This window comes from Channa argus, chromosome 10, assembly GCF_033026475.1.
Source record: "Channa argus isolate prfri chromosome 10, Channa argus male v1.0, whole genome shotgun sequence".
Classification (NCBI taxonomy): domain Eukaryota; kingdom Metazoa; phylum Chordata; class Actinopteri; order Anabantiformes; family Channidae; genus Channa; species Channa argus.
The window spans coordinates 26,894,557-26,922,333 of record NC_090206.1 but is presented as its reverse complement, the minus strand read 5'-3'; the positions used below and the strand labels follow the sequence as shown (position 1 = coordinate 26,922,333).

The following is a 27,777-nucleotide window of genomic DNA, read 5'->3' as shown; positions in this document are numbered from 1 at the left end:
TGATACTTCAGCAGTTATTACTTCATCATATATATATATATATATATATATATATATATATATATATATATATATATATATATATATATATATATATATATATATATATATATATATATATATATATATATACACACACACACACACACACACACACACACACATCACATTTGTGTATTAAAAAACCACCAGGTGGTATTGATGTTATGGCTGTACATGTCTAAAACACACATATAGAGTTTGTGGCTTATAAAAAAAATCTGTCACTGGATTCAGGATTAAAAAAACATTGACTTTAATTCTTAGATGCTCTTTAGTTTATTATGATTAAACACATAAGAATCAGTTATTTAAACATTTATGTGTATTATATATCTAGCTTTAGTTACAACATTTGTAATAACCTGAACATCTAACAGCATCTGTTAAACAATTAGTGCAATTTACAGTTCAAACTTTACATTTGAAACCGAAAACAAAAACAGCTTCTGTCTGCAAAAATATACAAATCTATTCCATAAAGCATCAGGTAGAAACTTAATATACAGTCACAGCAAAAAGAAAACATCTGGAGGCACATTAGCTCAGCACGTTGGAGGTGAACACACCAATGCACCGGCAGGAAACACATTAACACACACATGTCGAAGCGTTTCGATGAGGCACAAAGCAGACCTGCAGACTAAACCACAGCCAGGACTTTCTGATGGACAGAAAAGTGGTACGCTACCAGGCACAGTGGACATAGAGAAGCACAAAAGTCAGGTTAAAGCACATCTGCAACATTCAACACAACAGAAATGTAGTTTTCGGCATCAGTGAAGGGTTGTGGTGTGAGAAACATGAAGAGCAACAAATAAAATCTGGGACCAAAAATAAAGGAAAAATAACGTCCAGCTCAAATAGTGCACGAATACATGTCTTAATGTCTACAGGAAGTGAGGCGTGTTCAAATATAACCAGGGCCAGATTTAGGTCCTCAGGGGACCAAGGGTAAAATATATCATTGGGCCCCTACTCAGCCCCCATATACAAAATTCAACCAGGAACTAACCAATATTGCTGAGATGTAGATGACTGGCTACTTACTTTCTAACAATCGAGAGCAAAAGATTCACTGGTACACAGCAACACAAACAGAACACAATCAGCTCCAGTGCAAACTACAGGAAGTTTATGTAGAACAAATCTTAAAAGCCCAAATGAAGTTTGCTCTTGTGTGTGAAAAAAACTTCCATGAAACAGAATGTAATTAATTAATTACAATTTTTAACAAGATTCCATTTTTAGTCCTGTGAAGAAGAGGATTTTGCAGAATAGGACTCAGTTCTTTTATTTTCCTTTATTTGTACACTATTCGAGCACCTTTTATTTTTGTGAGCAGTTTTTAGCTTTGTCTCCTACAGTTGTGTTATGACAAACCATTGGATTTTTGTATTTTCATTCGTAAAGTCATACAAAGACTTTACACTCAGTGGTGGAACATTAGCATGTTTTTGAGGGGGGGGGGCTGCTTCTCTGCATATTTAAACTTGTTAAGTACAAACAGTGTGAATTCTTTAATCGTCCAAACTGCACTAGTTTGCATGGCTGACTGCACTTAATGTCTATGAAAATCAACTTGCAGAGAAGTGAAACACGCTGCTGAACGGAACACAAGTTATGTAATCAAAGAGCTCCCAATATCCTGAACACATTTTACTTTACATATAATCATACATATATTATTTGTAATATTCTGTGCATTAAAGAATATGCTGTTAGAAATGTGCACAATGTAGTGGCTTGAGTGTTTGAGTGTGCAGGTGCGTGTTTGATACACATACACGCACCTGCAATTCCAGTAAATCTAATAATACATTTTTTGCTGGTTTCAGAAGCAGAGACAGATTATCTCTGAAGCCTTTTTTACATATGAAATTGTTTCACTCGTGTAACACAAAGCGGCAGATTGTCTGAGTCAGAACCTCCTCACAGGAGAAACTCCACGTCATGCTGGTGGGTCTGCTGCAGGAAACTGTTGGTTACAGCACATGGCATCTGTGACGGTCACCTGATGGGTTCAGGACCAAACAGCTTGCTGCAAGCACAGGCTCACATCACCTAGTTTTGTGCAAGGGGCTTACAGGATAAAATCTGGATAATCTCCGGATTGTCTGAAGCTCCTTTCACACATGCACTGGAAAACTGAAATTCTCCAGACTTTATCTGGAGGCGTTGTATGTGAGAATGCAAATGTCCGAGGGACACACTCCCAAGATCGTCCAGCATTTATCCTGCAAGTCCCCAGTACAAAGTCCAGATTATGTCCATGAGCCCGTGCATGGAGGACGCAGCTCTGTCCCAAATTGTGATTGGCCGCGTTGACAGTTCTGTCAGTCGACTACTACAGTGTTTTGTTTTGTTGGTGTCTTTGTTTTTCCTTTGTGCCGCCTGTGCACGATGACCCCTCACTTCTGACTCGGACGATCGCTCGCCGTGTGTTACATGAAACATGTGTCCAGAGAAATCAACTCTGTCAATGTTCGGAGTTCATCTGTGAACGTTCTCACAAGCAGCTGCTCGGGATAAAGCTGGAGAAGATCAGGGTTCCAGCGCATGTGTGAAATCCGTTTACATGTAGGTAGAAGGATTCAAGTCTCTGAGAGCTGGTTTTTGTACACATGAAGTGAAATTAACTGCTGTCTGAAGGAATGGGAATGTGAATGTGCAGCAGTGTAAATGACGTAGTTAACGGTTGTAAACCAGTAGTTGTGTGGTTGGACAGCAGACTGACTTATGAATGAAGACGAGATAAATGGCAACACAGCTCCACATTGACAAAGACCTACAGTACTTCATACAACAATAAAACACTGTGACAGTATTTCCTGTACAGTTTGAAAACTACTCACTTCTACTGTCAGCACACACACGAGTCAACTGTAGAAAACTTTTGGGCCCCTCAGTCTGCAGAAGCTCAAACTAACAGTTAATGTCACTGATTTGTCAGCATCTGCTCTCAGAAGGCCAGAAGCCCAACTTTCATGAAAATGTATGAACTTCACCAACTACAGCCCTCTGGAATGAACGCACATCTCTTAAAAACGCAGCTCTTGCATTGGTCTATAAAATGCCTTTCATAAAAACTTTGAGGCTTCGAATGAAAACTGGATCCTCAAACCTCACGTTAATAAACCTGCCGCACTATAAATCCGTACATGCAAAAGGTGGATCTGAAAAATCTGAAACCAAAAGTAATCAAATACTTTTGTGGCTACAACCAGAGCTGAAACCATGACTGTCCTTTTATTAAATCTGTCTCCGTCTTTCTGTCCGAGGCTGTTTGAGTATGAACTGGCAGCTAGCGCTGGTCTTTGAGCACGAGCAGAACTCGCACCCTTTTAACAATATGATGTCATTGTGAATATTGTTGTGGCCCCAAAATAAAGTTATGCAGAGCTCTGGCATCTGTGATTTTCTGCTGTTGTCTTGAAACGAGCTTTTATGTAGAAAATCAAATTAAGTTACAGGTTGGATCCTTTAAAAAAAGTATTCTCAATATATTCTATTGTAAATTGTCAACAATGGCCAGTGGATTCAAAATTACAAATAATGTATTAAATGCACAATGTTTTATTCCTAACTTGCAAATAGCTGTTTCAAACAATTAATAATGGATCATTTCTTGTTATTACTTCAGCTGCTTTAATACATTTGTTCTTGCTCTTCTCTCCGGTTTGTAATAAAAATCCCTTGTTTTACTCAAACAAGTTTTTTTGGCCCATCAGTTTGCTGTTTATTCCCCTGATATTTGGTGAATATTGTTAGACACTGTTTTAATCTTGCTTTGCCTCACACACTGGTAACGTGTGGGGCAAACAAGCCTGTGATCAAGCTCAAAATGCTGTTAGTTTAGCTGGTACTGCAGTTTTCTGTTGTACTGTCTGTAACTGTACGACTTCATGTTAAATAGTTTCTAAAACTAAAAATGAGTTGAACGTGAAGACTTTCTCAACATCTGACTGGAGCAGGGCACATTGTCACTTTGTCTCTTTGCTAAGGACGTTTTGACACTAACACAACTAAATTTCTCTATACCAACATCACCAGCTGTAGCACAGTGACTTCATGTCTTTACACTAGTCAAATAAAGACATAAAGAATCCCACTTATTAACAGTAATTTGTCTTTTTCTTTTCTTTTTTTGCTAAATCTGTACTCAGCCTTCATATAATATCTTAAGGTTTTTTATATAATTCTTGGCTGTTAAATATTCTTAATATTCTTACTCACGAATACCCACATAGCAAACAGGACAGGTCGGTCGAGGCTGATCTTTCACAGAACAACATGTATATTTTGTAGAATGTACAATTACTACGCGATTCGTACGATTTGTTTTTCATTGTTTTAAAGTCAACATTAGAGTTTGTGCTTATGTTTAGCCACATTATGCAGAGATGACAAATTCATGATTTATGAAGTGGCTCTAACAGGTCATGAGATGATTTATTTAAATGGCACAGAGCAGAAAATATTTTCTGCCTTGTGTACACAAATATATCTTAGATAAGTCATTGCACAAGTTACTATAATAAGAATTTTAGTTTTGTATTATAACAATTATTATCATAGGAAATAAACTGGCGAAAGAATGTGGTGAATACTGACGGTATTTTAGTCAGTTATGGCCAAAGTAAACACACAAACAGTCGATATATAGTTTTTGACTGTCATATAATTTAGTCTCCTTTTTTATCTTGTGCTTTAAATATTTATATCGATTCTATACATATATTTATGTAAATTGACATCTAATACAGCAGCTCTCCCATGAATTCTACTTTTACAAAGTTATAATTTCTCAGTTTTTAAGTTAAAACTGTCAAACTTCTATGTGTTTCTTATTGAAATCATAGTTGTTACTGGAGCACGTTATAAGAAGAGGTGGTTTTAATGTCATTCCACAGACGCTTTTTCATGTTTACAGTCACATTTTAATTTCGCTTTTATTTATGCCTGTAGATGTATAACATATTGTCATATTTTGTTTTCAAAGGATAATTTTATCCTCTTGGTCATGAAAAAAATATTTGTCAAGGAATATTTTTCATCATTTTATTAACCTAATTCACACTGTTCTTAGGTTATTTAAAGTATACGCTTTGCATTAACTTGGTCTTCAGTTAACACTGTCCAGTTCAGACTTATCTGACTTAATTTGAATCAGGTCCTTCACTTCCAAACAGACACTGATGCTGCACAGTGGTCACTGAGGTTTTAGAGAATCCTATGATTTTGTGCGCTCATTAGCTTTGGGCAGCTTTACTGCAACCTCCACGTCGACATTTGTTACTGACAGAAAAAACAATGTTACTGACAAGTTTCACACTGGTCTAAACTAAAAGAGAGAATGAGCCAGTTTTACATCCCAGGAGATTCTGGTTTAGATAATTTAACATAATGTGGTAGCAGCTTCTTAAACTACCTGTCCGGCTTTTCAGGTTCAGTTATCAGATTCTACATATTTTTCAATAACAACATGACTAATGTTGTGGTCATAACCGCTACAGCTGCATTGTTTGTCAAAACATAAGTTATTACAATATATCAGTTACTGACACTGAGTCTACTGCTAATAATTGTACATATAGACCACATCTGTAACAAATTCTATTAAATACTTTCTAATAATTCCAGAGATTAGTCCATACTGGGAAATTGGCAAAATTCAGTGTCATCTCGTTCCCAGTCTATGCAGAAATTCTCTTGTGAAAGTATTAGATTCTAACTGTGTTTGAAGTTAACAAATACACGTTAGGTGCTGAATATTATTGGTAAGTACTTGGTGAGCAGGATGGAAATGCGATCCCAACTCAGCCGTACATGAGGTGATCCCAGACTTTCCTCCCACCTCCTTCAGGCTGTAAAAGTTGAATGGCCTTCAGTGTGCGGGTCTAATGCGGCCTGTCAGTGTCGCTACAAAGCTACATGAGTGAAGCTGACTGCTGACACCAGGTACAGCAGGACACTGATATTCAGGTGGGTCTGTCTCTAGTGGAAGGACTCTCTGAACATCCATCCTTCCCACCAGCTGAAGACTTTTTCTGCTTCTGCTTCGATTTCCTTAGCATCCGGACCTACAGACACAGGAACAAACACAAACCAATAACTACCAGTGGGTATGTACAGAATACGTTATACTATCCACAATCTGCATGAGCAAAAAAAAACCAAACCAAACTACAGGTTATCTGCAGGTGTGAACTGGAGATGCCAAACTATACAGTAGATACTAGAGGCTCACTACGGATAAAACAGCCAAAAGCCTGGAATGAAATCAATTTAGCAAATAAAATACTAATAAATCCAGTGGTAAACAATAAAACAAACTTTGCAATAAATGACAGCTTTACAGAGACTATATTGAGATGCTAAACCTGTACATGAGTTCAGAAAGAAATTATCAGAAGTGTACAGTGAGTAATACAAGTTAACTACCAGAGCAAACCAAATGTAGCAAACAACAACAAGGCTAAATACAAGATGTGTTTGAAGCACATATTACAAACCAAGCTACAGACCTGACTACAGCTAAACTAAGGTAGAAACAATATCTAACAAACCACAGATAAAGTAGATTTACCTTTGGTCCAGCAGCAGAGATGATAATGTGTCCTGGCGGCTGAATCCACGGTTCCCCATCCACCTGGACAGGTATGGGTTTACTTAGGGTCAGTCTGATGTAGTTCCCTTGAGCAATACGAATACCAGACCGTAGGCCGCTCTGCACCTGGCCCTGTGCACGAGCACACAGACACACAGACACACAGACACACAGACACACACACAGACTACATGTAAACAACATAGTATATAAAAAATATACAGAAAAAACTAAACTACAACTAAACACCATGAATAAAATTGATTTACCCAACTACAAATAAATTACAATAATATTAGATATTTTGTATAATAAATATATTTTTTGTGCTTTGTACATTGATAATTTCTGTTCACGTCCCCAAGCACTGAAATTGGACGTAAGGATTATACAGTAAAAATCAAAGTCTTCTTGAAAGATGCAGACTTTTCCTGTACCACTGCTTGAAGAAAGTGTCCGTAAAAATTGGCCGTAGGTCTGAGAGTTGATTTTGAGTCCAACTAGCTCATCTTTAATAATACCTGCCCATTCCAGTACCCCACCTCCACCTTGCTGGCGTCTGAGTCGAAGTGGAGCTCTGTGTCCGTTACTGATCCAACCCAGGCTCATCCATCTGGTCCATCAAGAGTCACTCATCTCATCAGTCCACAAAACCTTTGAAAAATCTGTCTCCAGACATTTCTTGGCCCATTCTTGACATTTCAACTTATGTGCCTTGTTCAGAGGTGGTCGGGTTTCGGCCTTTCTTACCTTGGCCATGTCTCTGAGAACTGAACACCTCGTACTTCTTGACACTCCAGGTAGGTTGCAGTTGTGGAATATGGCAGGATTATGGGTTCCTGGTAGCTTCATGTTTGATTCTTCTCAAATCGCTGGCGGTTAATTTGCGTCTTTTCTTCTCGACACGTTTCTTGCGACACTGTTGACTATTTGCTACAAAACTTTTGATGGTTCTGTGATCATGCCCCAATATCTTAGATATTTCAAGAGTGCTGCATCCTTGTGAAAGACTTTCTACAGTTTTTGACTTTTCAGAGTCAGTTAAATCTATTTTTTGGCCCATTTTTCCTGAGGACAACAATCAGCCTAATAATTGTACACGTTGATATAGGCTGTTGATCTCCTTAGGCCACATCCTCCCTCGTTACACAAATACACATCACCTGATATTGGCATTAAATCCAATAAACATTCAAGATTAAACAGCTTGGACTTGGAAATTATGGATAAAATGATGATATGGTCAAAATAATCACTTGCCTAATAATTGTGCACACAGCTAACTACCTTAGCTGTCTTAAGTATCTGGGGTGTCTGATATTACTTGGAGTGACTTTCCCTCTGATGTCATTTGTGTAGTTAAGTTAAGTTAGTTAATCGACTGGTTGTAGAAGGTAAAAGAAGGTATTTCCAGGTAAAAACTAAGCAGGAGCATGTTCTTAAGACAGGAGAAATGTCCTAGATGTCTCAAACTAAATGCATAATAAAAGGGTGCTTCTTCTGTGCATCTTCATGTTAATAAGCTCAGATATTGGTGGTGGAAATAAGCCCTCCTGACGTAACCCTCCCCAATTTCTACCAGGTTTGGGACCAGTACTTGGCACTGCATGACACTTCGGGTAAGACATACAGTCAGTTGGTGGCCACTCTGCTCTGCCTCCCCTATGCAAAAAAAACAAAAATAAACAGTAAAAATTAGGACTTATCTCACCATGTGGACGACCCCAGTAACTCCGACCACCTCCAGCAAACCGTCGTCAATGCTCGGTTTCCCAAAGCGACCGTCGACCTCGGAGCCCCACAGATCAGCACCAGAACCCCAACTAAACACATAAATAGTTTGTAACTGTAAGGTCAACAAGAGGTTTCTCCTCCTGTGAGGTCTGTGTGAGGGTGTATGTTACCTGGGTATGTTGAGGAAGATCAGTCCCTCTATGTTGGGTAATGGGACATTCTGAGCGTCCACCTGAAGCTGCAGCTCTTTGTGGAGACTCCTGGTGTGACTGATCTTCTGCAGACCCACCTTTACATACACACCTTTGTTGTGGAACCTGTGGGAAGCAAAGTGACTGATGGGAAATTGAGTCTTTACCTGCAGAAATATTTCTTACCTCTAGAAGAATAAAAAACATGCTTAATTTCAACAATACACTGTGTTTATAGTACTTATGTGCTCTTAAACAAGTTACTGCAGTACGGCTTTGGTGAGGTACTCATCCTTCAAAACTGCAAAATGTAAATGTAAACATTTCTTTGCTTCTCCACATGCCTGCACGGGATTGTGTGAATTTCACCTTGTGCAAGAATACAAGAATAATTCATCTGACTTTTGTATCCTGCTTTTTAGTTATTTTTTATATCTAAAGTTTTGGCATTGTATAAATAAGTTACATTGAAACTACTGTGTGAAGCATATACAGTTACCTGCTAGTGAATTTATCAGGGTCGTCCTCTCGGGCCAAGTGGAAATCGAGGCTGAGCTCTGCGTCGATGCCGAGACCGAAGTAGTTGTTCATCTGCACAATCTGTGGGAGAGAAACCAACTAGTCTAAACAATATATATTTACAGGAACAGTACAGTACAGTAAGATCCTGAATTCACCAGCGTTAAAGTGAGTAGATACAATTTACTCTTTTTACTAATTTTACTCTACTAATAAATAAAGACAGAATAACCAGCATTATGCTTTAAACAGACCAAACCACAGGTTATTTGTCCTGACAGAAACAGACCAGACCTTGGGCGGCTCCAGGAAGCCATTGTCCTTGCTGTCTTCAGACATGTCCTGGGCATCCAGCAGGATGGTCCATCGGTCCATCTGAACCTCGTCTGCTTCGTCAACACAGACCAGGATGTGGTAGGGGTCCTCGCCACTGTAACCCGTGCCCCAGCGCAAAATACGGGCCAAGTCATTACCTGAAGGTACAGGACAGAGTTCAGTACCTGTTATGTCATCTGCTCAGAGGCCCAAACCGGACGTGATGTACAGTAAATTCACAAAGAAAACAGGAATCAACAGAAACAGTTATTAAAAAACACTGAGCAGCGTTCGCCTGACCTGTTCCCAGGGGCACGATGCCGATCGGTGGCTCTCGACAGACGAGTTTGTGCCGGATAGTCTCCAGTACTCCCAGCACCCAGCCCACTGTCCCATCGCCCCCACAGACCAGCACCCGAAACCTGGGCACGCTCCTGAAAGTGTGTAGGCTGGAACCGATGAGGATCAGGGAACATTAGAAATATTAGATTAAACCTCCCTACAGGTCAAAATACATGCACAAACAACATCTCCATGGTTTCTCCACTGTTACAAATACTAATAAAGTGACAATTCAGATTGTGTCCGTCGTCCTCACCCAACCAGCGGTCCTCCGTTAGACATGTCGAAAACCTGGTGAGGGTTGAGGAGTTTCCTGAAGCTGTAGAGCAGCTCTCTTCCTTTCATGCCTCCACTCTTTGGGTTGACAAACACCAGCAGGGGACAGATGTCATGTCCCAGTTTGTTGTGCTGAAAGACACCAACAATTACCAACAAACAGAAACTACATCCAAATCAATAAAGTCATCAGAGCACAGAACAATATGGTGGATGATTCAAATAACACTGGGTTATTTATATTTCAATTAATATAACAATTGATTTTGAAAATTTTAATATTTTTTTTCCATTATCTATCCAGTATTAAGAACAGAACTTTACTCCCCAAACAAAAACTAGTCCAGTCTGAACTGCTGATCTGTGCAATGATATTGTCCAGTCGTGTTAAGGAGGAACTTTCCCTGAGCTTTGTGCTCCGTCTCTGCAGACAGAGACACTTGGCTGAGCGCCGTCCTCACTCAGACTCAGAGAGAAGAAGCTGTTCCCGCACTTGGATTCTAACAGGATAATGACCCCAAACACACAACAGAGCTGGTTATGGACTGGATTCAACAGGCTAATATTAGGCTTTTGAAATGACCTTCACTTAGTCCTGAACTCAACCCTGTGCCCAAAAACCAAAACGTTTAACTGAGCCCACCAATTGTGAAATTAGAGGTCAAATATCCAGAGTTCTGCCAGGAACATGTTGATGTCCAAAGTATCTTAAGGGACATTTACCCAAATATTAAGTCTGTTATACTCTATGTATAACTTGCTAGAACCGTCCAGTCCTTTTGGTTTTGTCTGCTGGTAGCTGATCTCCCAGCTGTCATTCCTACTACTTCTCCTTTGTTTTGTGGTCTTTACAAGATATTCTTTTCTGCTCCTCTGGACTTGGACTGTCCAGCAATTCTTGATTATTGCCTTGTTCGTGGCTTTGCCTCCTCTGACTTCAGTCTGGTTCTGTCTGCCTTGAGTTTTAAATCAGCTTCTTTGTAACAGGTTTTCCGCTATAGTTTCTAAATATGTATTAGATAGATACTTTATTCATCCCAATGGGAAACTGACAAATTCCAGCATATCCACAACTTAAGGCATAAGGCAAAAAAGCTATAAATTAAAAATGTAAGGTCTGATTAAAATGTAAGTGCATTTAAATGTCCTGTTCAATCAGACTATTTAGAGTATTAAATGATGCATTGTGTACAGTTTCTAGTACAGTTCAGTACAGTGAGGAATGACAGCATTGTCTTATCGGCCCGAGTAGAGGTGAAGAGCCGCATGGCACGGGGGAGGAACAACCTCCTCAGTCTGTCAGTGGAGCAGCTCCTCTGCCTGCAGATGATGCAGTGGATGCAATGGTTTGTCAATGATTGACAGGAGCCTGCTCAGCGCCCGACGCTCTGCCACAGATGACATGCTGTCCAGCTCTGTGCCCACTACAGAGCCCGCCTTCCTCACCAGCTTATCCAGACGTGAGGCTTCCTTCTTCTTGATGCTCCCCCGCAAAGCATACCGCCGCGTAGAAGAGGGCGCTCAATACATATAACAGTACATGCAAATGCATGTTGTACCTATACACAAAAACTTGGACTGTTTTATAGCAACTAAATATGAATCAAACTGAAGCTTTAAAAAAACACCACAATTAAACAACAGAAATCATCGTTTTACAGCTGAGAGCGGCTTCTCCATTTCCTCTGCATTGCTTTGTGGCACAATACTGTCCACAGTTCTCCAAGATTTTAGTTTGCACACAGTGTGTGAACACAGTGCTGGTTATATGAACCTTACCATGATGTCTGGTATGACGAGTGATGTCAGCGCCTTGGTGCTGACAAACGTGTCTTTAGCCAACATGTAGATCCTCTCTGCTTCAGAGAAACATGAGATGTCCAGCGACACAGCACCTAAACACGAACACACACACACACACACACAGATTCAAAAACCAACAGCTCGAATCAGCAATCGTGTTCCTAGACGCTGACACAAAAGTCAACAGGTTTCGGCTTGTCCCTTCAGGGGTCGCAACAGTGGAAACGTCCTTCCCCCTTTTTTTTTTCCTGGGCTTGGGACCGGTACCGAGGTGGCCCGTGGTGGCTGGGTGGGGCCACGCCTGGTGGGGTGGGATTTGAACATGTGGCCTTCTGCATCCCAACCCAATGCTCTACCACTGAGCAACCAAGTCCCCTTTCCTATCCGCTTACACAAAAAACACTGAAATAAAACGTGCATTAATTCAAAGGCACGTCAGCCCAGAGTATCACTTTGCAAAAAGTCATTCAGGGAGTTTCTACATGGGACTGTGCACTAATTTCCACACTGACTGAGATTTATGAAGACTGACTCATACACAGCTTAAAAACCAAACAAAGTCTGTCAACACAGTTTGAGTGATGAATCTACACAGCTTTTTGAGCATCACTTCAGAGTTTCTGATCATGCTTTAACTTTTGATGATGATCTATTTGTGGAACATTGGACCAACTGAGCACAGAGGAGAAGACACCCATGATTTAAATATTGAGCAGAGCCGACCTCCTCACCTTGACTGGCATAGACATGGCTGGCGGTGACCAGGTGACCTGCAGAGTCATGACAGACACAGAGAACGACATGTGAGTGAGCAGAGGTTCTGCTGTGACCTGACCTCAATAAGAAGCAGCAGGCAGGAAGCAAAGTGATGGATGCAGAGACTCAGTTTAACGTCTGCAGCTCAACACACAGAGCAGCAACAAGAGAAACATCTGGATGGTTTGACTTTCACAATCACAGCTGGGCCACAAGGACCCTGGATGAAGACTGACTTTGCTATTTTCTATTGGAAAGTTCATTGAACAACTAAAATGAAACACAAAACAAACTGAGTACACACACAGTGACTGCACAGACACACAAACTACCTCAAGGACAAAAACAAGCAACAATAAACCAAAATTACCACAAGAAGACAGAAAGAAATGACCAAGATAAGACGAAATGACTCTACACGCCGAAGAGATGCAAAGCTAAAAAGATCATAAACACAAAAACTAAATCTAGACACTGAATGTTAAAACACAAAATAAGATGCAGAATATCCATTAAGAGACACTAGTTAGACACAAAAAAGTAAAAGCTGTATTACAAAGTGCTACATTTAGATGCAGAAAGACCACAAAGAGGTTCTGTCAGGCCGTCATGTTGTCTAACAAAGACACAGGCCGGGATCTGCTGAACAAGTTCAGACCCGCTCAGGTAAAGAGACTCACTCTTGGTGGTCAGGTGTTCCTGGATCAGCTGGTCATACTCCTCCTTGCTCAGCATGGGGGGTAGTCCTCCAATCAGCAGGTTGACCTGCACCGCTCGGTTCCGGTTCTCCACCACGTAGAACCGGGTCTGGTTCTTCTGATGCAAAGACACCTGGGAAATGAAACGGACTGTTTAAACACCCAAAAAAACCCAAATCATTTAGTTCATTTGCTAAATCATTATAAATTTCTTCAGGCGTCATTGGTCCCTTCCTGCTCTCATGCAGAGCAGCAACTTGCTTCTGAGGACATAATGATGTATTTAACACCTGAAGTGCACTACACCGTATGGCTCAAAGTATGTGGACAGTCAGGCCCTCGTACCTTCCTGATCTCCTGCAGTTTGTCCAGAATCTTCTCTTGAGGAGTCAGCATCTGTCTCTGCACTAGAGGACACAAACACAAAGGCTGTGACCTTCTGTACAACTGCAACCATGACACAAAGCGTGAAAATCTTCTTCAGATGAGCACGAGTTCACAGAACTGTTACATCTATTAATCCCTTTACACTTTCCGACATATTTAGTCCCTGGTCTTCACACTGTACATTCCATGTGTTGCAGCTCACCCTGCTTGCTGCCCATGCAGATCTCCAGCAGACTGAATCTGGACACATCCTCTTCCTGAAATAGACACAGATGAACTCTTGACACTGTTTCAGACTGTGCACATATTCTGTGCTCCTGTTTATAAACTGCAATAACCTCATTTTCATCCTGTGACCTGCAAATCTTCCCCTCATTAAACCTGATTATAATCCCACTAGATAAAGGGCTGTTGGCTTGTCCCTTCAGGGGGCGCCACAGTGGAAATTGTTCCGCGGGTTTGGAGTTTTTACGCCGGATGCCCTTCCTGCTGCTACTTCCCATCTGGGCTTGGGAAACATATTGGCATTTAATCATTTATTCAAACTTCACTCAGTGTTTCAATCATGTCCTGATAATAAATTTGCCTTTAAAATCGTTTCCAGCAGAGAGAATATGTATGTCAACCATGTGACAACTATTTCCACAACTTCCACAGGGTTTTCCAGAACGTGGTTTCTACCTGTGTGTCCAGCTGACTGAGGACCTCGGTGAGGACTGAAGCTGCCGTGGTGTTTTTTGAGACAGAGACGGTGACGAAAGCTGCACCCAACCTGAAATACATACACATATGCATGTATGTCAATATTCTCTGGTAATTAAAGTCTTAAAACATGGATTTTTTTTTATCCTGTAGTTCCACTTATCTGTACAGAAACTGATGTTTTTATGTAAAACAGAATCTTATTAAAGTAAAATGTGGGTTGAGAAGGAAGAAAAAAGAATGAAGTTTTCATCCAAGCCAGTAATAAAGACTCAATATTAATAGTTAGCAGAGTCAAATAGAATTTAGTTTGAAAACCACTAACAGTAAAGCCCAAATCTAATGTCTCCAAGCAAAACAGGATCTGTATTATTACTATGTTCAAAGGTTTTGTTGTCTCAACATACTCTACCCTCTACTCTACTGAACCCCGTTTCCCATCATGCCTCACCTGGGCCAGCCCAAGTACACCTTGATGACCTCAGTGTCTCTGGGTTTGGCCCTCAGCACCCAGGCTTCTCCTCCATCTTTCAGAGAGCTCCTGTTGTCCGGACTGCCATTCCGGTTCACAATGTCATCACTGTGGAGCCGCTGCAGGCTGCCCATCTCATGCAGCTCGTAGTCCTGAGGTTCATCAGGGAGGTAGAAGGCCCTCAGTGCCGCCTCCTGTAGGAGACAACACAGGCCCCGCAGGATTGGACTGAGGATTTGTTTAAACCCTTTATGTCCAACTTAAGATAGTTGTGTTTTTGTGTATTTGTTGTGTTGTTTGTGTGAAGTAAGAATCGAGATGCTGAAACCTCATTTTACTGTAATGAGCTGTAACATTCAACCCTGCAATCAAGTACAGCAAACAAATGTCTTTGGATTAATTGATGTTCTGCAGAATGTAATAAACTGAATAATTAAATTACACATTATCACGTTTAAATCTTTCCCCAAAAAACATGCAGGTAAGTCTAAGTCTGGAGGGGCAAAGGTTGGGCGAGCCTGTGTTACCTGAGAGGAAAACCCAGGGCTGACCAGTTCTAACAGTTCTTCTTGTCATCAATTTGTGTGTAGATTCATAAAAATCACATAACCCATATGGGGTCTCAGTAATTTGATGTGTAGTGCGGGGCTCTCACCACCACTTCTTCATTCCTTGTCGCTCGAAAAATAGAGACCAGTCTGAAAAAGCCGCGCTTGACGCCATCTTCACCATCAAACACCTTGAGAAACTGTTTACCTGTGGATCACAGAAGACACATGGAGAAAAGTCTGAGTAACTAATGAACAAGGCCAATGTAAACTCAGTGATCTCATTTCTGCTCGTCCATTCCAGCATGTTTTACCTAGGGGTGGGGCGACGAATCGACTTTAATCGATTACGAAAATACGTCGATTTAAATATTGTGCGTCGATCCGTCGCACGAAGGGCTCCAAATTAACAGTGTCTGTTCTCCCAGGGACACAAAGATTCGGGATCTGGGGCAATACAGACAATCCCCTTTCTGCAGCAGGGAGGGACACAGCTCAGGTAAAGTCAAAGTTCCTCCTTAACTCCACCGGACAACATCAGTGCTCGTTCGGGTACTGGAGTAAAAAAGCTCAGCAGATTAGCGATCAATAGGAAGAAGTGATCAAAACACAGGAGATCGATCATTTGAGCTGTGCCCACAGTTCCTCATCCACCGTCATGTGTTCATCGCTTGAGCATTTTGTTTTTCACATTTCTTTTGCACAACAAAGTATAGAAAGAGTATTTATGTGTGAGTGAGAGGATGTGTCAACGTAATTTGTGCGTATACACGTGGTTAAATAAATTTAGTGCCCCTACGTTAGCTGAACCATTAATGCGTTCCAGCACGTAGGAAGTAAGATGAGTCCACTGATGAGCGAGCGACCGCGATCATGTAAAGTATGGGAGTATTTGAAGCAGAGACCAAACAAATGGTGCAAATTGTTTGACTTATTTAGCTGTTTGATTGCTGAATGTAGATTGAGTCACATTTCTTTAAGCTGAATGGAGCCAGTCAGTAAAACACAGATCAGCAGTTCAGCCTGGACTAGTTTTTGTCAGGGAAATAAAGTCCTGCAGTGCAAACTTTGTCATATTTGTTTAAAGAGAAGATGATGAATAAAATATGAATATTGAAATTCAAATGATGAGTAAATTAATTTTGATTGAAAAATAAAAATTATATTGAAAATAATCTATAGATTAATTGAACCATTGTCTTAAGATCAACAACTGGTTTAAGTTGGATAAAAAAGAAACTTGTGACGCTGCCATCTTGGACAGGACACAGCTGAGATACAGTAGGTACCTGCTTACACAAGAGTTAAACAAAACCGTGCTCCGTCTGTTTGTTCCAGCTCTTTATTGAATCTTTATGGTGTTTGGTCCAGGGAGGGATTTAGGATGTGGACTGACCTGAATCTGGAGCAGGTGTCTGACTGTCTTTAGACGCTGCAGCAGAAGGATCAATGTCATCGGAGTTTTCTGATAGAAACATGGAGAGAAAAGCTCAGTAAAAAAGTTTTTGCAAAGAAAGAAAACTACATATCACAGTTCGTAAATATGCTGTGAAATTAAGACACATTCACACTGCGGAGCTGTTAACTAGGCAGCTGGTCAATGTGTCCCAGCGGCTCAATCATTAACACACGACTCTAAAATACTACAACCTTCATTACATTAGTTAGTGATGCACAGATGGACTGTGTACATTCTACTGTAACTGGGACATGAAGCCTCCTTCTGATGACTTAACAATTTCACTCTCCAATAATGAAAAAGCTCTTAAAGGGCCAGTTGACAGTTTTCCAACTTCAATCTCACGATGCACTTTTGCTTTGCTTTAACTTGTTTGTGTGAATATCGTGATTTTTCTGTCACGCCTGACACCCCAGGGGGCTCCCTGAGTGATATCACACAGCCTAAGTCACATTATTAACATGATTTCTGAAAAACCTCATTTTGACTTTCACAGCTCTGATCAGCAGAGAGAAGCTGTCAGGAAACGAGCTGAGTGGTTCTGGTTCACACTTAGAGTCGGCAGCATCATAGAGGATGTGGTTTGGAGTGTGTACCCAGTTCTTGGCTGCAGCTCTCTGTGATACGGTAGCAGTGCATCTTGCTGAAGTTTCTGGAGTCGAGGCGAACGCAGGCCGGATGTAGCAGCATGCAGCGCAGACGCCCCAGGGTGCACTCTGCTGGCACGCTGAGGTAACACGCTGCGTGGCTCTGCAGAGACACAGAAACAACTCGCTGACTTATAGACATGTATTGAACGCTGGGATCTTGGAGGTCTGGGGACCCCTGACTGTGAGACTGACGGGGTTCAGCTGCTTCTCACCGTTATGCCACACCACTCACACCTCATCCCCGCAAGGACGTCAGAGGAACCACAGGACCTCCGGCAGACTTCACACCTCGCCGCTGAGGCCAGGTTCCCCTCCCTCCAGTGGTGGTGAAATGTGTCCTGAGGAGAAAAAAACAAAGGTGCGGCGTGAAACACACCTAAGGTGTTAAATGATGTGTATTGGGTGACGGGCGTTTCAGTTGTTCTGCCCTCACAGATTCATTAATTGTTAACATCAGAGGGCGACGTCAAGTCCATTTTCAACAGTTTCAGTTTGTATTAATACGCATTTGGTGGTTGATGAAAAAGACTCACACCATAGATTAATAAAGTCACGGAAAAAATATAATATGCACTGACTGAATTTGAATGACTGCTTCTAGTGATGAACTGAGGACCAGTCTGACATCTATTGTGGATTTTAATCAACAACTGTGACCGATCGATCAGCTCTAATGGAAACACGCACACTGAGCAGACAGCACATTGTCCGAATTGACTCTTTAATCAAAGAGCAGGTGATCAGTCAGCCTGATCGATTTCGCTAAGTCACAGTCATTAATCTGACACCAATCACTTACACACACACACAGGTTCGTATTTAGTTATAGCGAAGGCAGAGGAAAGTTTACAACTATTCATAATATACAAACTTGAATCATAGGACGCAAGCTGGAAATTAATGAACTTGCTCTTTACACTGCTTCACATTTACTTATTCACACACTCACTCACATGGAGCGAATAAGTTGGGATTTAATGTCTTGCTCAAGGACACTTGAACATGTTGACAGGAGGAGTAGGGAATCGAACCAACAACCCTAGGATTGGTTGACAACTGCTTTACCTCCTGAGCTACAGGCACATTTTGCAGTAGGTTATGAATTAAACGATAATGTCTCTGTTACCAAACACAAGTAGCATTTAGCTTCACAGAAGCTCACACAGCCCTCAGCGATGTGTCAGTTAACGTGCTGGGATTTCACCATCACAATTCTTTCAGGTTTTGTTCAGCATGATAATCTTCACAGATAAACACCACATTTATGATTTCTGAAGCTTAAATACAAGCACCAGAAGCTATAAACTAACTACACCACAGTCACATGACTTCAGCATCACCACCACTAAACATCCAACTTGTAATTTGATTTGGCATGTTAACCTCTTACACGTACACAAAGGCCTTCGTAGTAGCCTGATCCTCATCTAGCCAGAATCAAACGGGAAATACTGAATTAGAACAGTGCATGAGAATAAACATGACACGGCTGTAAAGGCGGATTAATGAAATTTTAACCAAAATCCCTTTGGTTAAAATCACCATATTAACCACAGACTGGGACAATGGAACCAAAGAGTCCAAATGCCAACTCATTTCTATTGTGTACTACATTAAGTGTGTGACACTGTAGTTAGGTGAAATTTGAATGTTGAGTGTGTCGACCTGTCACACAAACCTCCAACAATGGAACACAAACAGCTCTGTAGATGTTGTGACTACAGAGGCTCAGAGTATGAAAATATGACACTTTACTGCTCTTGAAGCCATTTGACGTTGCTGCTTGTTTTGTCCTGCTTCTCTCCACTGACGTTTGCTTCACCGGTGACGGCAATGATTTGTTTACTTTTGTTTACACTGTCACTGCGGTGACTGATTATTCTTTGCCTTTAGGACAATGCACAATGAAATTCTTCCTTTGCCTTCCATTGTGAATGCTGCTAAAATAGATTCAAAGATAGGTACAAGACTGCATAGCAGTGAATGTACAGTAATGGATCAGAGTGGAGGATCTGGGTATTGAGGTATTATAGGATGGTGTCGGTGCCACTGAGCCACTGACCCATTTAGCAGTCTGACAGCAGCTGGACTGAAGCTGCTGCTCAGTCTGGGCGTTCTGCATTTCACATTCTATACTTCCTGTCAGAGGGAACAAGTGTGAACGATCTCTACCGCAGCAGCCTCCTCTGTGGACTCTGAGGCAGTAGATGTCCTGGTGGTGTCTTAACAGTCTTCTCTGCAGGTGCTTGTGGTCCACTGCAGCAGTGGTCCCATAGCACAAAGTGATGCAGCAAAGACAAGATGCTGTCAGTGCTGTAGAAGTGACGTCAGCCACTGAGCTACTGTTCAATTTGAGGTACCAGGCCAATGACAAGGTCCAGTGTTAAAGATGGAGCTGACAATGTCCTTCACACCCGCTTCGCTCCTTCATACAGGACACTGGATGATTGTACAGCTGTAATGTGAACACACCTGCAGCCTTTATTTGGTGTAACTCACCTGCTCCAACGTCCCGTCCAGGTGACAACTGCGACAGTCAGCCGTGCTGAAGACAGCACAGTCCACATGGACGTGCAGCTCACACACTGAAACACACACACACACACACACACACAATTTTCCTGATGTGTATTAAGACTGTGAGGTCAAAGGTCACAAGTTTAGTCTGTACTTCACCAGTTTAAACATTTCTGTATTTATGAACAGATAACAATCAGCTCACAAAGACTGAATGTTCCTTTATCTCATTTCTTGCTAGTATTTTTGCAGATAGATAGGGATTGTAGCAGGAACCTTATGCAGCACACAACCTCTAGTGATCATTATTCATAAAATGTTTTACTGCTTTAATAATTAAGACATTTTTCACTGTTTCACTTCCTACAGTAATAAACATTTACTGTACATCATAGTTCTGTATGTATGTGTATAAACCTCTAAATTAGAAATTCGAGTACACGTATGGGATTAAACATGTTCTCTCCTGAGCCTCTTCTTCATACCTGGACAACAGAGTTATCTAGATTATAATGAACAGTTTTATACTTTATCATTTGTTATTTAATTATTTGGCCACATTTAAACTCCAAACTAACAAAGTCATTACAGGACTCTGAAGTCTGATCCAACTGGGCTGAAAGGAAAATGCTGGGAAAAGACACAATTGAGGGAAATGAGGATGTAATTAAGGGAAATAGGATGTACACTAAGTCACAATCTCTGACACGCTGAAGGACACCTGAACTTCAGGAAAACTCTACTCTGCTGTTCAGGTCTCTGCCATGGCTTCATTAGGGTCAAAGCTCTGACTCTCCCCTACAGAGCGGTCGACTCGACAGCACCGTCCTACCTGAGCTCCCTCATTCAGCTCTGCAGTCCCTCTCTGCGTCTGAGCTGCTGCTGTCCCTTCACCACACAGCAAAAGATCCAAAGCGAAGCTCCTCAGCTCAGTGGTCCCATGATGCTGCACTGAGCAGCGGAACTCTGCACACTCTGGCGTCACTGCCAACACTCAAAGCGTAGAACTCTTCTGCAGGCGCCTATTTACTTAAACTATTTGAAAAATATTCCTAAATCCCATTTTGCACTTGTGTCTCACAAAACCCTATGTTCCCTTATGTTTTCTCTTTGACTTTTTGCAGATTTGCGTAAAAGTATCTGCCAAAGGACCACACGTAAATGTAAACTGGTCTTCAGTAGTGAACACAGTCACAGAACATGTTCAAATGCAAATAAAATACAAAATAAACTCAAATGTCTACATCTACCAGCTGGTAACATTTGAATATTCTGGGAAGGCAGCAACAAAATTACATACAGTCTACAAAAACACAGCTACTGCATCCAGATTTTACTGCTTGATGTAAAAGCTGAGTTCAGCCTAATTACAACCCAGCATCTCCTCTACGATGGTATTTAGGCACAGTTTTATTTGTTCTGGTTTTGATATATGTACAGTGGCCCTAGGTTTTAGTTTTTGTTCTGTGACTTTTTCAGTATCAGTCTGGACGCTTCACTAAATTTAACAATATCACACAGTTGAGATGTAAACATGCAATGCTGGTGAAACTGGTCTAACTGGAGATGGGACTGGTCTGACCTTCACAGCGCAAAGCAGTGTTTCCTTCGGTTTGCTTCCTGCAGACACAGCAGAAACGTTTCTTCTGACCTGCCGGACCGAAGCAGTGAGCCACCGGCACCTGCAGCAGAAACATCCAGTGTGTTAAAGCAAGTGACACCATGTTAGCACAACGCAATGATCACACAGTAAAGACACAGCATGAGCTGATTAGATTCCTAAAACTGTGGCATGTTGCTCTTCATACTGTTACAAATGCTCAGTGGTCCACAGATTGTTGATAATTACGCTGCTGAAAACAGTTCCTGTATGTTTCTGTAAAGAAAACGTTCATATACACACCAGCAAATAGGAGGCTTGACACTTGACAAAGTAAACCAAATCTTTCAAATGTTAAAAATCTGCAGGGTACAGAGCAGCACGGTGATGGAGTGGTTAGCTCTGCCAGGTCCCCGGTTTGAATGTGCAACATTATAAAATACTAAATCAGGAACTGTTAGATGAGAAAGAAATGAGGAAGGACTGAATTGGAAAACCTGATTAAGACAGTCTGACACGGATATCGTATTCTTAGAACCGAGGTGAACATGGTGCCCATTCAACTCCTATGAAAGGTGGTGCAAAAAATAAATAAAATCAAATAACACTTGGCTCGAACTTCTAAATGTTATTGGATTAAATTAATTACATTCCAAAAATAAGAAAAGGTCCTTTCAGGGGGTTTGTGAGACATTTGTTCACCGTTTTTAGCGATTCTCAGTGAGAAAAATCCTTTTTGGGAAGGTGTGTTTCATGTGATCAAACATCCACCACTGGACACTGCCCAGCACTGATCCTGGAGGCCACTGCACAGGCACAGTTTTGAGATTTGAGACCCAGTTGTGTCTGAATCTTCTGGTTTATCTTGGAAGGTGACAGTGATTAATCACTGTGTCATGAAAAACAGAACCAGTCCAACATGTTTATCACTGGTTTATTGATCAGTGCAGCAGTTAGTCAGGCTCATTGACCAGTGCTGCGCTGATCAATAAACATCATGTCAGGGGTGTGTAGTGTTTCAACCAGGAGCAGCTGCTTATTACTCACCCGAACTGTAGATGGAGTCATACAGGAACAGACTGATCGCAGCGTCTTCAGACATTTCTCATGACACATGAAGTTACATACTGTGAGGAGACAGAGGACAGTCAGCGCCCACTGAGAGACACAGGCTGGAGGTTCAACTACGTACAGGTCCAATATACTAACAACCTTCAGCAGCAGTGGCTTTACGAGAACATGGTTTTATTTTATCTTAGACTTGGCTAGAAATAGACCACAGATGATTTTGCTCTGGTTTTTGAATCCACATCATCAGATGCCTGTGCAGGGTTTTTTCTGAGCTGTATGTGGTTTAGAGACACTTCTAGTTCACTGACAAACAACTGTAAAACCAAATGCCAGCGCAGTCGTCCATTCTGAATCTCTGGTTGATAGTTAATCTTCAAGACAAAGAAAAAAATGATATATATGTATATGTATATATATAAAAAAAATTTCTTTGTCTTGAAGATTAACTATCAACCAGAGATTCAGAATGGACGACTGCGCTGGCATTTGGTTTTACATTCTTTGTTTTTTTACATTTATTATGTCTATAAATGACAAAGTAATGACACATATTGCAACACTGTACAGAATAATTTACATAAAAATCAAAAAACAAACAATTTTCGATTATGGCATTTATGCATTTTTACTTTTGTTCCTTTAACTGATCTTTATTGAGACTAAACACGTTTTCAAGTTAATTGTGACTTCATTCAAAACATTTATCAACAATAAATAAAAAAAAAACAGTAAAACTAGTAGATGTGGAATATCTACATATACACTCATATACACTATGTGTCTACAGATTCCCCAATATTTCGCTAAACTACAATGTTTAGCGAAATATTTTGCAGATTAGCAAAGCACAATGGTGAAATCTGTGAACAGTGACTTCTGTTCTGGTTTTTCTTTGGCTAACAAGTCGGTTAAATGGTTCAGTAACTGTTTGGCAGCAATGATTTTCTCGTTAACAAACTTTCCAATCATCTGTAAAGCGCTTTGATTGATTGATTCCAGGGAATATTTAGAAGCTTCTGTCAGCTCGTGAGTCATTAACTAGCCAGCTCCCACAGTGTGTGACAGGGCTGGTGTTCAGGTTGTTACAACACAAAGGTAAAGTAAGAGAAACATTTCACAGCCATAGGAACAACATGCAACCCTGACGCTTCATGTTTTACCAGTGGAGCTGTGTTTTGCTGCACTGTGTAATGAGCCCCCTCAAAACAGGAAACAGTGTTTAAATGCTGGTTACATGTTGGCGTCACCTTGTTAAATTAATTTGTCCAAATCATTTTCTCCTCATAAACACTGAATAATGAACTAATTGAGCCATTTCTAAGTGATTTTGCTTTTACATGAGTGTAGTCAGATGATTTAATGATCAAACAACACTAATTCAAAAAGGGCTGGACAGGAAGAAATGATCTCCTCTTATTGCTGTTATTCAAAGAATGTCTTTAGTCTCATTTGGACAAAAGCAGGAAACCGCAGGGTTCAGGGTCTTTCTTGAACCATTTTTAATAAAGCATAAAGTGCTCTGTTCTCCTCAAACCTAATAATGAAAGTGGCTTTTTAAACGCAGCCACTTTGGGCACAAAGGCGTCCTCAGGGGGCTGCTTTTGAGGAGGTTGTCAGCTAAATAAAAAGCCAAGCATGAATGTGTGTTCGCCCCGACCGCTCTGCCTCTGTGTGTTGTTCAACTGACATTTAGTTTGTGGTGTTTTTTTGTCTGTTCTGTCACACTGTGGTAAACCTCACATTCGCTCTGGCCAGTTTCACACACTGAGCTCGTCAACAACAGCTCTGCATTTAAACACTACTGCCTGTTTCAGACCCTCAACACGAAACCTACCGTGGCAAGATAAGACCGAGTGGCTTTTTTCTGGTCCAGGCGCTCAAAGACATCAGAACTCCCTTTAGAAAATGACCCGTTCAAGGATTTCTTTCAACTAAATTAATGTGTTTAATAATCAACAAAAAACTAACCACCAACAACTCAGTGGGTCCAGATTCTCCAGTGTGAAAAAAACCTTTGTTTCTGTTGGGATTTATATTAGTTTAAGTTGATTATCTGGGGCTTTTAGACCATTTCTTCACTATTTTCTGACATAATAAATTAATTGAAAAACAACTGTAGACCCTCTGCAGTCCTCTGCTCTGGCTGCACTTTGAACCTAAAGAGTTTTATTTCTTATCAGAAGTCACAGTTTCCTGCAGATTAACATCACATTTTAACCTCAGAGAGACACTGAAAAAAACAAGAGGACTTGGCTATTTAAAAAAAACGTGCTTGTTATAGAATGCTAAAAAAAAAAAAAAAATCAACAATGAGATAAAATAAAGCCTGTGACGTTCATTCAAAGACGGCACCGATCCATTTCCCTGCTTTGGTGCCACACTACCATCAGTACTGGTCTCATTAAGTAGGAAATCACATTACAACAGAGGAAGCTTCTATTGTGTTTCCACATCTATGGAGGTTTGAAGTGGGAGGGGACCCGTTTCTAAAACCTCTCACTAAAGATTTTTGCAGTAACCTTAACTTTTGAGGGACACGTGTAACAAATGTGGTCTGGACTTAACAGCATCCAGTTCAGTGGTGTTTTCAGGAGTAATTGAGAGAAATCACTTTGTTACTGCAGTACTGCTGCTTTTGGACATAAACTACATTTTGCAGCCTGTACTTTTTACTTCAACTAGAGTAAAGAATTTGAAGTGTTTTTTTTTAGTTTTACGCATGTACTTGCACTTTTACCTGATGCTGCATTTGTGTACTTCTACTTTCTCAACTAATTTCATGCAGTTAACTACTGCCGACAGAGATGATGGACAAAACAAGCAGGAACAAACCAGAATTATCCTTCACGAGCTGCTCTGCTCAGTAAAATGTGCAGCTGTAGCTTCTAGCAATGCACCATAACCGTCCATAACAATAAAAAGATTGTGTTTGCCTTTATCGTGGTGGTAGATGTTCGCAGCAGTTTGGTTTGTGTTAATCCAACTGACGGCTTAAAGAAGAAACATTATGTAATCCAGCTGAGCCTTTACAGGATGCAGCGCTGCTGCTGCAGCTTTAGATGCTTCGGCTTCTGCTGCTATTTGTACTGGTGAGGATGACGATGATGATCAGGCGTCTGCTCCCTGTCACACAAACACACACCCACAGATTCTTCTAGCTGGAGCATCCTTGCTCCTGTTGCCATGCCAACAGAAGGAAGTAAAACATGACTTGTGCAAAAGACACTTTACACCTCCTCAGACACACACACACACACACACACACACTGGACATAATAGACAACCAGTGTATTACTGGACATGTGACGTGTGCTGCTCTTCAGCTGCTGAATTCATGATTGGTTTATGGCTCAGTGAGATGCAAAAGAAAAAAAGGGGGTAGAAAGGTAAAGGAATGAAAAGTAAAGGAAGCAAAGGAGAGTGACAGAAACGGAAAAGGAGAGGAAACCAAACATAAGTAAAGGAACTGAGCCATGAGTAATTTTGGAAAAGGGACAGAAGTGGAAAGAAACAAGTGAAGGAAGAGGGAAAGAGCAAAAGAAGGAACAGGAAAATGAAAGAAGAACAGAACTAGAAGGCCAAGAAGGGAAGAGGACAAAGTCTAAAGACTAAGTAAGGACGCTTCCAGGTGTAGCGTCCTTGCAGACTGCAGATGATGCATCTTTCAGAGGATGTAAACACTAGTTTGTTTTACGCAGGTAGAACCATCTGACACCCAAAGCCACCTGCTTAAAGCCTATTCTCAGCTCTGTGCAGAGAAAGGCAGCAGCATTGCAGAGGTTGGTAGTTCAATTCCCGCTCGGAGCAGCGTAGTATATGAGTCTCCTCTAAATAATGGCTTAATCGTACCTTCACACAGGAAGCCGATGATGCCCCAGATGAAGTCGCTGCAGCTGTGGCAGAAGGTCGGTTTGGTCAGCGTGACTTTCTTGAAGCAGTGGCCCGGTGCGGAGCTCTGGTACTTGGGCCGGATCCCGGGCGACTGCTGCGCCCTCCTCTTCACGGTCAGAGGACTCGCTGTTCGGCTGTCCGCGCCGTCAAGCTCCGCCGCTCTGGCCCGGCCGGAGTCCGCCATGTCCTCCCGCACGAAGTAACCCACAGGACCGCGACAGCACCGTGTATGAGCGCCTTCACCCCTGCTGGAGGAAACCCCGGGTTTCTAGGAAATATTCCGCCACCGGTGCTGAGACATCCCCCCGGGTCGGACACAGCGGCGTAGTCCGGCGAAAGGACGCCGAGCTCGGTGTGTCTCCTACAGCTGTCCCCGCTTCAGAAGCTAATTATCCGGGTCCTGAAACACAGAGCACTCTACGAGGTCACGACTTCCAAACGAGATTAGTTTTGTGTTAAATGTGACGTCGCAAACCTCCAGAGAGAAGTCATCGTACCCGCTGGAGCCAGCGGTGCCACCCAGCGGTGCAGCCCGGCGGAGAGGGCGCCGCGGTCGGTGTGTCTACCCGAGCTTCCCGTCCAGCTGGCGATCAAAACGTGCAACTTCCGAACATTAATGCAAAACCCGACCTCGTCGAACACGTCCCCGGTGTCCCGGGGACTCAGTAATGTTTGGTTTTTGGGTTTCTTCGAAGGCGGAGAGCGGGTCCAGCATGCCGCGCTGTCTCTCCGCCCGGAGACAGCGGTGCCACCCAGCGGCGCTGCGCTGAGCTCGGTAGGTTTCCCGGAACCCGCCGAACGGGAGCTGGATGAATAAAAGATGAAATATCGATCCAGGAGAGCTGGATGCGGCTGAAGGAAGTCTATGAAACGGATGGCTGGTTTTCACTCAACAATCACAGCCTGTCTGTCAGCCATGCAGCCTGGATCCAGCACATCCAGAGCCGGGAGAAAAACACGAAAAACCGGATGGGAAGACGCTTCGTCCCCCGCCGCGGGCCTGTAGGCAAATGTTAATCAACAAGTGTGAAACCAGGCTGAAGGGCTGCTTTCATATCGGGGGTTTTCTTCCCTCTCCGAGACCGAGGCTTCTTCCGCGTCCGAGTCTCCGACACAGATTTTTACTCCTCCTCCCTCTCCTTCATCTCCTTCATCCCCTTTGCTTGTCTCCTTACCTTCCTCCACTTCCACTCAGCA

General features: G+C 41.8%; 1 protein-coding gene across 3 annotated transcripts; it reads right to left on the bottom strand.

Moving 5' to 3' along the window:
• Window positions 1-271: 271 nt before the first annotated feature.
• On the bottom strand, window positions 272-27,685 carry LOC137133951 (diacylglycerol kinase theta). 3 transcript variants are annotated; one of them, XM_067518137.1, is made up of 24 exons: window positions 27,056-27,685; window positions 26,539-26,980; window positions 22,666-22,745; window positions 21,601-21,700; window positions 20,001-20,086; window positions 17,714-17,839; window positions 17,448-17,601; window positions 16,789-16,857; window positions 15,500-15,600; window positions 14,824-15,038; window positions 14,352-14,442; window positions 13,873-13,927; window positions 13,629-13,690; window positions 13,266-13,416; window positions 12,561-12,599; window positions 11,806-11,921; window positions 10,007-10,158; window positions 9,709-9,857; window positions 9,388-9,566; window positions 9,074-9,174; window positions 8,554-8,700; window positions 8,361-8,472; window positions 6,629-6,781; window positions 272-6,122 (listed from the first exon to the last, which is right to left on the bottom strand). In XM_067518137.1, the coding sequence occupies exons 2-24, from the start codon at window positions 26,762-26,764 to the stop codon at window positions 6,021-6,023; spliced, it is 2,766 nt and encodes a 921-aa protein (XP_067374238.1). In that variant the 5' UTR covers window positions 26,765-26,980; window positions 27,056-27,685; the 3' UTR covers window positions 272-6,020. The 3 variants fall into 3 exon arrangements, with proteins under 3 accessions (XP_067374238.1, XP_067374237.1, XP_067374235.1); XM_067518136.1 differs by having other exon boundaries at window positions 27,078-27,685; XM_067518134.1 differs by having other exon boundaries at window positions 26,539-27,685.
• Window positions 27,686-27,777: the final 92 nt, after the last annotated feature.

Bases quoted from the DNA above. Each gene is read 5' to 3' on its own strand.
- LOC137133951 (XM_067518134.1), bottom strand. From the start codon at position 26,764: ATGGCGGACTCCGGCCGGGCCAGAGCGGCGGAGCTTGACGGCGCGGAC. The intron at 21,701-22,665 runs GTGAGTAATAAG...TTTCTGCTGCAG, and splicing joins TGACTCCATCTACAGTTCGG to GTGCCGGTGGCTCACTGCTT. The intron at 13,928-14,351 runs GTAGAAACCACG...TGTCTATTTCAG, and splicing joins TCAGTCAGCTGGACACACAG to GAAGAGGATGTGTCCAGATT.